Source organism: Podarcis cretensis, assembly GCF_951804945.1.
Source record: "Podarcis cretensis genome assembly, chromosome: 3".
Taxonomy (NCBI): domain Eukaryota; kingdom Metazoa; phylum Chordata; class Lepidosauria; order Squamata; family Lacertidae; genus Podarcis; species Podarcis cretensis.
Window position 1 is genome coordinate 49,206,351 of NC_137172.1, and position 12,396 is coordinate 49,218,746.

Consider the following 12,396-nt stretch of genomic DNA (forward strand, 5'->3'; position numbering starts at 1 on the left):
CAGGAGGGCCCAATATTCAATATCGCAAAGACTATCTGGGGAACTGAGAGGAGATAATGAAAGCAACCCACATATTACAGAGAAAGATTATCAGATGTATATCCATTATAGGGAATAAATACCTATTTCCAGGCAATAATTATTCTCCAAGATTTCACTAACACAGTGCAACAGAGGGCATAAACCTGGTGTGACTTGGAAGTCGCTAGGCAACTTCCAGCCAGATACTGGTGGACCCCTCATCACAGGGAGCTGGGTTCTCTAGAATACCTATATTTTCCTAGATAACACAGTGGGATAGAGATATTTCACTCCACTAGTTTTGGCTACAGTCCAACAGGCAAGGCTGGTTTAGGGAAAGGTCTCTCAGAAAGGTGTGCCCTTTGGAAGGTCAGAGGTGAAATTACTGCCCAAAGTCGGAGGAAGCCTACATATGGACCAGCAGAGAGATCATACCTCTCTCTGCCCTCTCCGTGGAATTAATTCTGGTTTTCCTGGAGCCCCAGGGTCAACCCAACCACAGCATTCCAAGCTACACCTTGTTTAATCAGGCATGGCTGATCATGCTACAACGAGGTTAGGCCAACCTGAGCTGTGAATCATTTCAGACATAGTAATAAAATAGCTTTTCATGAGAAGGTGAGAAAAGCACAGAAACATCATCTCCATAAAACAAGTTACATACTTCCAGTTCCTCATCACCCACTTATGCTCTCTAACCAATTCATGGTATGGAAGAAATCCTGTGCCCAAAATGCTAGTCTTAAAAGACCTCCAGCAGATTCACCGTTCCATTCATAGCTATATAAGGAAAGGGGGCTGAAGAGACCAAGTCTAGTTCAGTGACTGCCCAGAAAGCATAGGGTGGGAGATATTATACAACAGGACCACAATGGATCATTGTGAGAAACATTTTCATGTGTAGTGAAGCCCTACAATAAAATGTCTTAGATCAGGCACGTCCAACAGGTAGATCATGATCTACCGGTAGATCACTGGACACCTTTGGCTGCCCTAAAAAAAAGCTCTTTTTTTGCACTGCACTCCCCAAAAACGGGGCCTTCCTCCTCCCCAAAAAAGCTCAACAACTTTGACCTGAACCCCCCAAAAGGGGGTAGATCACAGTCTCTTGGGAGTTGGCCACCCCTGTCTTAGATGTTTTGCAAAGATAATTAGTAAGGATCAAATAGGCTGTTCTAAATGTAGTCTCCCCCACCTTGTTTCATAATGACGGTGATTTATTTCATCCTGTTCCCCGTAATATACTCTGTTTATCATATGGGGCCTGCAAGTACCCCTAATCCACTTCCTTCCTGCCCCATCATACAACCTATTATTCACATCACATGAGGAATTATAAATAATCAGCTCAGGTGTCTTGCAAAGGAGACTGGTAACAAGTAGTCTTTCCATACTTTAGTGAGTTTTAAAAACCTAACTTTTCACCAGGTGTGACTTTGCTACATTCCTCAAACTACAAAGTAATTTCTGCAAACAGAGCTGAAACCGACATGACAGCAAAGGGAATGGAAGGTCAAGATTTTAATTCTTCTTCCTGCTCTCAGCTTTCAAGATCAGAAGCTTTCCCTTGAGAGAAGCAATGTGGATTTCACAAAAGATCTTGAGAAGTCTGGTCATATGACACAAAATAATAAAAAGCAGTGCCAGAAACTTGGCTGAGAACAGCGTCAGCAGAAAGGAAAAAGAAAGAAATAGGTCAAGAAGTAAAAAGTTAGGAAAAACTAATATTTTTATTTCTGCAGCTTTAGGTTTGCGTCCTTATGTGCATTTTGACAAGATGATCTATGGATATGTAATGTCAGAATGATAACATATTTGTCACTTATAAAAATGCAAGTAATGCAAAGCTCCAAAGGTAGTTCTGGAATTTACACTTAAGTTCCCTTGAGTCATGTACATTAGATAGAAACAACCTTATTTTTTCATGGATCTTTAGACACTCCTGAGTGCAAACCACTGCATTACAAACATCTGCCTTTCAAAAATAACACAAGAGGTGCCTTTTTAGAACATGGTGGTCCCATGATGGAATAGAAATAGCCATGGGCCTAGTTCTGGGGAAAGTAGAAATTTTGATGATCTGACGCAAAATGAAAGAATGTGTGCATGCCAAAGCACACAGTGTGAATGAACAGAACAGACGGGTGACTGCGCAAGTGAAGACACTGGAAGAAGTGCAACACAAGGGTGGTTGCATCTCAGCACCATCATACCCTTGGACTCTGCATTTATTTATTTTAGATGCTGATCACATTCTTTTTCCATGGTTAACATTGATTAGAATCCCAACTTCACCCACAGCTAGGCATAGAAAAGGGTAGTGGAGAGAGAGGGTAATCTATCCTCCAACTATATGGACCATGAGTGGCCCTCCTTTAGTGACTAAGCACAGAGCAGGGAAGAAATAATGTCTTTCTCCCCATCACTTTATCTCATTTCTTTTTAGTAGAAGTTGACTATTCCCATATCAATTTTGGTAATTTTGAGTTAACACTCAGCAGCTAACTATATGTCACATGCAAATATATACATATAACAGAGCCCCCAAACCTTGAAAAACAACAGACCACTTTAGGAGGCAGAAAATTGGGGCAGAAAAGTGATGGGCAGGAAAAGGGTTACGTTCCCCATCTCCACTGCTATTTCTCAACTCCAGTTTTCTCCCTTCCAAATCTGATTTTCTTTTCTAGAGTATTAAGACTCTGTTACAAATGTTTGAATTCAACATACAATTTGCTCTATGCAATAATACATAACATTGCTTTTTTCACATGCTATTAATCCCTTTATTTTTCCTAATGGGGATGTGGAAGACTCAGATTCAAATCTCTAACCCATCATTAAGGTTAGCTGGTTGGCCTTGGGCAAGTCACTCACTCTCTATAACCTCCTTCATTAGGGTTTTTCTGAGGATAGGAATGGATTGAAATCCACCCTGAGTCCTTGAATGGAGGGGAATGATTACCAAGACCTCATCATCCCAAAAAACTATCACAGAAAACTATATTGTAAAACAAAATAAAAGTCCAGCAATAGGAGGAAAAAAACTCACCCCTCTCATAATCATCCTCAGCTACCGCCTTCGCTTGAAGTCTTTGAAGCTTTCTTATTAAGGATTTTATCTGCATTAATTAAGAGACAATTAACAGTATTTCTATGAATCTTTATTTTCTATTGAATTCAAATCTATATATGATCATAACATTTCAAGTGTGTCAATTTTGGCACACTTAACTAGAAAATTTCTAAGGATACTTATGTCTTATAGATTTCAAAAGCAGGACAGAGCAGGCGTTGAGATATTAGAAGAGCATTTCACAAGCTGTCAAATGAGACAGGTTTCATGTTTGATAATATCCATTCACATGCAAATCTGAAAGCACAAATACAGAACAAACTCTGAATTCCGTCTCCTGCCTTTCATGCTTCAGCCAAGAAATATGACGTCAAATAGTAATAATTCTATCTAATTTTAAAATAAGCCTGAAACCATTAAGACTAAGCAGTGAGCTAAGAACCAATAGCCCAAGGGGAAAGACCTCTGTGAAAGAGGATGAAAGTGGCATGGAGGGAGCTATGGGGAGCATAAACAGGGAAAACCTAATGGCAAATGACACTGTGTTGGTTGGCTGTTTATGTATTGTCAAAAAAGGGAGCGGGGAGGAAATACACTACTAAAAGAGAGGACATCACATTGAATATTTATCTGTATAGAGGCAAATAATATGATAGAAATGGAAATACACCTCACCACAGCAGGAAAGACTGTGGCCTGGTGATCTGTGTGTCTGCCCAGTCTGCTTTCCCAGGTGCTATCTGCTGGTGGCAACTTCAAGGCCCCTTTTAAACTGGAGTTGGGCAGAAAGGGACTGGAGTTGACAGAAAGTGAGTAGGTAAGGTAGGAATTTTTGGAAGAGAGGGGAATGCGCACTAAGGAACTAAAGGACCAATATGATGGAGGATACACTACAGGGCATGATGGGGCTGAATTTTGCATGCTGATTAGAACTAGCCACAACAGTTCCATACCATAACCATATTTTCCAATCCACACTACAAATGCCACCAATAAGTGCAACAACTGCTTCCTGTCTTGCACAACAAGCTGTGGATTTGATTTCAAATTCCTATAACACAAAACAGGAATGAGGGGAAACGCTAACCTTTAATATACTTTGGTTGCCCAGCAAGCAGTCCTGTAGCACTGGCTCATATTTCTTCATCAGGGAATCCCAGCTGTGATCGCTAACAGTGTTACTACTTTCATAGCCTGAGGTCACAGAAGAACCAGCAGATGCTGCTTCCAAAGACTCAGTTGAACAGGAAAATGCAGCATTCGAATGTGAAAGTGAGTGTGATTCACAATCCTGCACTTTATCATCTTCTGCAGTCTCCCTTGGGCACTTGTGGTCTTTGCTACACAGAGAGATGGATGAAGCCCATAGTTCTTTCCCTGAAGTTCCTTGTCCCTCCCAAGGTACATGCAAATTAACGTTTTCTGCTCTTCCTGTTTTGCATGTTTGCCAAGCTTCTTTAGGCTCTCTACTATCTACTGGGCCTTCAATGCCGTTTGTTTCACAAGCTGAATTTAGCGACAGCTGTATGAAGCTAAAACTTGAATTAAAGCGATCCTGAGGACTGAAAGAGCTATAAGGCATGTCCTTGCTTTCAGATTCCTGGTTGTTGTTCTCTTCCTTCTGATCCAAAGCATGCATTCTTTCCTTCTTCTGTGTTCCACCAGGAAAAGCAGTCTCCTTCACAGAGTCAAGCAAATTAGTCTGCTTTGAGGATGAGATGGATGCAGGCAACAGATCTCTTTTATAGATGGCAACCACAGGACAAACAGGTTGAATTAGATCTTCTGATTGCTGCACTCTGAAATCAGCCAGGGGTCTGAGACTGTCTGCTTTATTTCCAGCAGTAGGCGATCCAGTTGCCACATCTGGGGAAACCAAGGGACTGTTTACACAAGCATTACAATGTAATGTATCATTTTTGCATCGCCTCTTCAGAAAGCAATTTTTAAATTCTCTGTAGTGTTTTCTGCCATTATGCTCAAGTCCTTTGGGGCCGAAGGGTTCACAGTCAGAAAGAGGCTGAAATCCTATCTGCTGCAGCACTTCTGTTCTCATGTATCCTAGCCTCTTCACCACCCTCTTTTTGTGAAAAGAGCCCGCAGGCAGTGAGCCATCCTGGACCTCTAAAATAAAGAAAATGACAAAAGGGTCACAACAATATTTTGCCTTGTAAGGGAACAGCTTCTGGAGAAAATTACTTCCCTGAAATATATACATAGGCTTAGCTTTTAGCAACATAATGCTGCTGAGAAGTAGAAACTAAGGGGCTGGCATCTGGTATAACACAAATTTCAATAGCCCATGTATTATTCCATCCATTCAAGTGGTTTGTGCCCACATTTCTCAACACATTCTCCTACTTTTCCCAGGTTTGTAATTTCACCACTTTTGTCAATCTATTTAAATGTGTACACATTTGAAGTTGCACATTTGAAGCTGCTCACTATTTAAGCAATGAACCTGGATTTTAGAGAGAACAATGTAGATAGAAGGCAAAGAACCAGCCAGACTGGTTTAAAGCTGGATAGGTCGCACTCTTATTCAGATGACACCTATCAACCTAGAATCTAGAGATAACAAAAGTTATTATGCGGAATATATATCTGAAATGTTTTATATAAAAATATAGACTTAAGAGACTGCTATCATTCACTCTAACCATTTGGCTGACATATTTGGCTTATAAATTTTGGGATTATGCACATTATCTATTATGTGTATAGATCTGTATCTGAATAGACAGGCACAGCCCTTGCATATGAGATCACGGATTTTGGATTTCATTCCATCCCTAGATACAGGGACAAGATGTACGTACACATGTCTAAGTGTACATTATGTCAGCCATTCAAAGTGATTGGCACATGGACAGCTAACTGATTGACCCATTCATGCCCTAGAACCCCTGTTTTTAAAAGCATTTAACTAGGGCATTGAGTTTTAATTTCCCCAAATTTTATAATGTTTTAAATTGTTTAAATTATTTTATTGTTTTAATGTATTGCAAATTGCATTGGGGGCCCAAAAACTGCCTAGTAATGCACATATAAATAAACTCTTGCAGAGTACCCTTCTCCCCACCATGATCAGTGGAATGTCTGACAATGTCTGCTGGTTATTCTAACCCTGCACACATTACTGTATTAACTCCTTGTACTCCATTGACAAAGGCAAAGGCACACAGCCCTGGTGTGACATTGTGATGGATAACCCTCTTCCCCCACTCCTCCCACCCCTTTTTGTTCATGCCTTTTGAAGGCTGAATGACAGTTGTTTTCTCTCCACCTGTGCTGTCCCTCACATTGAAAATTTAGCAATAAGATTCAGACTGCCTGCTGTTAATGTGAAGAATAATAGGAGCTGGACCATTTAGCCTGGAGAAGAGGAGGTTAAGGGGTGATATGATAGCCATGTTCAAATATATAAAAGGATGTCACATAGAGGAGGGAGAAAGGTTGTTTTCTGCTGCTCCAGAGAAGCGGACACGGAGCAATGGTTCCAAACTACAAGAAAAAAGGTTCCACCTAAACATTAGGAAGAACTTCCTGACAGTAAGAGCTGTTCGACAGTGGAATTTGCTGCCAAGGAGTGTGGTGGAGTCTCCTTCTTTGGAGGTCTTTAAGCAGAGGCTTGACAACCATATGTCAGGAGTGCTCTGATGGTGTTTCCTGCTTGGCAGGGGGTTGGACTCGATGGCCCTTGTGGCCTCTTCCAACTGTATGATTCTATGATTCTATGATTTTCCTATTGCCTATTTCCGATTGTAAGCTCCTTGGGGTAGGGACCTGTCATATCAGTTCCTTGCAAAGCACCATGGACATAGATGGCACCATATCACAGAGTGCTTCTGTTCCATTTACAATCAAAGAAATTCTCCTGTGTGCCATAATCCAGCTGCATTTCACATTCAATTCCAATTTTCAACTTTAGCTTCAGACCTGTTTTCATGGTCTGTTTTTATTTTCAAACATTGAACTTTTATGGTCTACATAAGTGCTTCCACACATTTTGAGCCTAGTATGGCTTTACGGATAAGTATGTAGCTGTACTCCAACACATAAGGAATATATAAACCAGTTTCTATCAAAGACCTTGCCACCATTTTTAGGGCCAATACTTTCCCAAACCCTCTGAATATATGAAAAACAAAACTGTTGTGTTCTGAGAGAACCACTGGTTCAATTACCCTAGTGTTGTGCATTCCAACTAGCAGTATCTCTCCAGGGTCCAAATCAATGCCTTTTGCAAAAAGCTTTCTCCATCTGAGATATTTCTGACATGTTTTGCCCCTTTGAGGTCTTTCCAACTGGCCAATGACTTCGCCTTGGTCCCCAAGTCACTGCCAAATACCTCAAACCCCAGTGAGAATCACTCAGACATAGGAGCCAACTCCTAGGGGCTGATGTCTCTTTGTACACACACCCCATTGAGGGTATTGAGGTGGCCAGCCCCCACCCAAATTTGATTGCCATTCAAATAGTGTGTGCGTGCGCCACACCTTTGGATCAATTATGTGGAGTGGGGCTAACCTGCTCCCCCAATATTTTATTCAAGTTGGCACCCCTATACTCAGATAGCTCCAAGCTAGCACACACTCATGCCCAACCAGCCCCAATGCTCCCTAATTCCAGATCTACTGTCACACCAACTCACTCCCCTTCTCCCTGAAGCCCCCATTCCAATAAAATCTGAGTCCCTCCGCAACTCCTGCCTTTAACTGCCGCAATTACCACCACAGAACCCAGCCTTATGTTTACCTTGCCAGTCTGGAACCAACAACTAGGATGCCCCTATTTTCATCAGAAAAGTGTTGGAGGGTATGCAACTATAAGAAACAGCAAGTGAGAGAATACAAAATACATGCTTTCTCCCATCTTTCTCCTCCCTCATAGCAGAACTATGGCAGGAAAGGACAGCCCATTTGAATATGTGTTTGTTGCTTTTAAAGAGAATACACCTATCAATTTCGCAGTTTTGCAAAGCCTTCAAATATACCTTCATAAGCCTTCAAGGATGGCACCACCCAGTGAAGCAAGGAGGCACTGAACTATACCAAGTCAAGTCATAAAATGAACTGATTAATATTTGTTTGTTTTTCAAATCTGCATCACCTTGCTGCACAAAGCAAGGTTACAAAGGCTGAAATACCACCTGTTCATTTAAACATACCCACATACACAGAGTGCAAAATTTAAAAGCAATATATACCATTGCTGTGATATATCATTAAAAGATAGCTTCTTGTAAGACTGAAAAATTCTTTGCTGCTTTCAGTCTCCTTGAACATGTCTTTAAATGGCACACTACAGTAGAGAAGTGCATATTCAGAAAGCAGCGACACTGCACACTTTTGGAAACAGGAGGAACACCAGCTGGCAAGTTGCTTCCTGTTATTCACATTACTCTTAACTAGAGGAAAGATCCTTCTTGTAAGTTTCCTATTCCCAGAAGATACCATCTGCTGCAAGTAGTCATGGTTTAACTTTAAGCAAGCCGCTTAAACTGTTTGGGTTAAAGAACAACATTTTACCTTGCTGATCAAGGTAATCTAGTAGGAAACAACACTAGTAGGTTTGCATAATTTCAGATGCAAACTCTCTCCCCACCTCCATGGTCTTCCGAAACTGTGGTCCATGGACCACCAGTGATCTGTAAACCTTCATTCAGGTGGTGCACAATATACCTGTAAAAATGCAATTAAAAATCCTAACAGCAAATAGCACAACACATTACAATTGCTACCACAGGCAGAAAAAAAATCACTAGTGGCATACCAAGACCCTCAGCAATTTTCAAGCAGACTGAAGAAATTTTGGGGGGAACCACTGATCTACCCTGTAGGATTTTCTTATCCAGTTCAGCTTCCAATGCTTCCACAGCGGGATACAGCAAAAATGTACACCTAGTCTTCTGGAAGAAAGTACTAGAGAAGGCATAAACCGACACAGAACTAAAGGTTTTTTAAAAAGAAAAAAAAATGCTTTATTGGTTTTAAAAACAAAACAAGTACAAAACAAAACAATATGCAACGATCAACAAAAGACAATCCAAAATCAACACTCATTACAAAAAAATAAAAGATTGAATTGACATGTCACGAATTCTGACATGACTTCCAATCCCCACATTGTGGTTCCTGAATTACATTACAACTGTGCACTTAACGTTCTCTCTCATAGGTTGTTCAGTTGTGTAAATTTTGTAAAATTCTCTTATTTTATGCAGAAGTCAATCCAGGCCTGCCAAAGAATTCAGATTATTACAATGTTCTTTTAGATATTCTCTGTAAATATTTCACTCTTTATTAAATATTTGATCTGTATGGTCTTGGAATCTTGCTGTTAATCTTGCTAGCTCTGCATATTCTAACATTTTATTCTGCCAGTCTAATTTTGAGGGAGTAGAATCTCCCTCGAAGGGCACTAGAAGGGGACAAGATGGCTGGACAGTGTTCTCGAAGCTACCAGCTTGAGTTTCATCAAACTGAGGGAGGCAGTGGAAGACAGGGGTGCCTGGCATGCTCTGGTCCATGGGGTCACGAAGCGTCGGACACGACTAAACGACTAAACAACAAACCAAAATCTCTGGCCCATTGTACCATAACAGATTTTACTTCTTCTTCCTTGACCTCCCAGTCAAGGAGAAGTCTGTACATTTTAGAGAGTGGCGTTTTTGTGCTTGTATTAGGTCTTTCTCAAGTCTTGAAATTTCTGTGAAGAAGCCTTTCTGTTTGTCCTTTTGGAATGTTTCATTTAGCTGGAAATATTGCAATGAGTCAAATGGGTCTGAATTTCTTCAATTTTTTTTAAATTTTAACCTTATTTTCCCACTCCAATAGATCTTTATAAGTTGCCCAATTTCTTCTCATGTTTTTTTAAAAAAACTGAGAATGCTTATGTCGGTGAAATCCACCATGGCATTTTTGGTTCTAGTAAGTCCTTATATTTAACCCACACCATGTATAACAGTTTCCTAATCACATGGTTCAGAAAGCCTTTGTGGACTTTAACCTTCTCGTATAGGCATGCCAACTATATCTATTATCGAATCCTTCTAGATCCAGCAAGTCGGTATTTTTCATTGTCAGCCATTCCCGAATCCAAGAGAGATAAGCTGCCTAATGATACAGTTTTAATTAAGGTTCTAGATGTCCACATCAGTAATTTGAACCTTACTATTAATCATTGAAATATGTAGTAAAAAAAAATCAGCTTTTATACTGCAAGGAGCAACCAGGTCAAGGACTGGAGACACTCGATACTATGAGCAGCTGGCTGACCTGTATAGGGAGCCATCAGAACTGCAGTTTGGGTCATCCTCCTGGACAGCAAAGTGATTGCAGATTCTGACCATGCCGATCCAGGCTAACCATTGGGCTCCCATAGGCCAGACAAACTATAAAAGGCTTCCTGTTTAGGCTGAGGTTTCCATGGGCAATAGCAGTCTTCCTGGCTCTCACCTGACTTATGGCTTTGCTCCTCACTCGGACCCCTGCAGTGACTCCTGGCTCTCAGTGCTAACATAACAGCTGCTTATAAAATAATTTACTGTAGTTCAATTTACTACTTCACACATGCCCCTCACATTAAGAAGACCAACCCTGTATGTGTATTTTTTTACATCACTTTGTACTGTATTTACTGCACAGATGTACTGTATGTCCAATAAAAACGGCTGGAAAAAGATTCCAGTCCTGTGCTCAATGATTTGGTCTGATTCAATGACAATTCTAAGCAGAGGATAGCTTGAAAATTTAGGTCTCTAATTTACTTCAAAGTAAGCTCTGTTAGGTTAAGTCAAACTTGTTGGAGTTAGGCTACTTGTATACAAAATGATTTTTGTTGAAACTCAATATAGGGTTTTAACAATATTTTAACGGGTAGCATTACCTGGTAGAATGTGATGTCTTGTATGACTGTCACCTTTGAGGAGCTATTTAATAAGTCACTCATGTCTCAAGCTATTGGCTGAAAGACAAATCTTTGGCCTCAACGCCACTCGCTTCTGTCAAAACACCTGGTGAGTGCTTCAGTATAAGACTCATCAGGCAGATAAAAGGCAGCACGACAACACGCCAACAGAGGCCAATTTAAGAAGCAAGCACAGTTTGAGTGTTCCAGCTGAACTATTTGAATTTTTAATTTCACCAGGGGAATATATTGCAAATTAAGTGTCTGACACACAGTCCATTTGGAATGAGAATTGAGTTTACTGAAATAGAAAGCAATCTTCTCCTAGCAACTCAGTAGTGATTGCCTATAATGAGAATAAGACAACAAACACTGAAGCTGCCATTTCAGGTCAATAAGTCAGATATGTCCAAAATTTGGCCATTCAATTTAATAAAAATCTGGATTGTGACTGATTGTGACTCTCTAGCTATCCCAATTATACCACTTTGGCTGTTCCAATATATTTACTGCATATTCAAAACTACAGTATAATGTAATGCACAGGATCATAAGATCACATAGCAAAATCAGGACATGTTATCCAGATACTTAAAGAATGGAAGGAAGGCAGAGGAAGGAGCACGTGCATTTGCAAAACCACTTAAGGTGCACTAATTACTCTTTAAGATGCTTTTTTCCCCCCACATGGCATAATTCACAGAATGAATTTCCTACTGATTGGGCTCACAATAATGATACTAAAATAGTACTATACTGTAAGATATTACAAGGGTTTATTCTCTCCCTATTCCCTTCCCACCAAAGCTCAAAACATACATACCCATCTTAAGCATATTTAAAATGAAATTATTCCATTGTTAACTACTTGTGAGAGCTGGTTAGGGAAATTGATTTCAGGTTAAAGACAGAGACCAGCATAAATAAAGTTGATTTATTCAACATCTTTATCAACGACTTGGATGATGGACTCAAGGGCATCCTGATCAAATTTGCAGATGACACCAAACTGGGAGGGGTGGCTAACACCCCAGAGGACAGGATCACACTTCAAAACGACCTTGACAGATTAGAGAACTGGGCCAAAACAAACAAGATGAATTTTAACAGGGAGAAATGTAAAGTATTGCACTTGGGCAAAAAAAAATGAGAGGCACAAATACAAGATGGGTGACACCTGGCTTGAGAGCAGTACATGTGAAAAGGATCTAGGAGTCTTGGTTGACCACAAACTTGACATGAGCCAACACTGTGACGCGGCAGCTAAAAAAGCCAATGCAATTCTGGGCTGCATCAATACTCCTATACTCCTGTATAGCATCTAGATCAAGGGAAGTAATAGTGCCACTGTATTCTGCTCTGGTCAGACCTCACCTGGAGTACTGCGT

General features: G+C 40.4%; 1 protein-coding gene across 6 annotated transcripts in view; it reads right to left on the bottom strand.

Moving 5' to 3' along the window:
• The window catches only part of DISC1 (DISC1 scaffold protein), a 167,061-nt gene that overhangs the window by 142,538 nt on the left and 12,127 nt on the right, over positions 1 to 12,396 (bottom strand). For all 6 annotated transcript variants that reach the window (XM_079971816.1, XM_079971811.1, XM_079971812.1 and 3 more), the window contains 2 exons: positions 4,185 to 5,221; positions 3,074 to 3,143 (listed from right to left, as the gene is read on the bottom strand). In XM_079971816.1, coding sequence (XP_079827942.1) covers positions 3,074 to 3,143; positions 4,185 to 5,221 — 1,107 coding nt within the window. The remainder of the gene's footprint in view (positions 1 to 3,073; positions 3,144 to 4,184; positions 5,222 to 12,396) is intronic.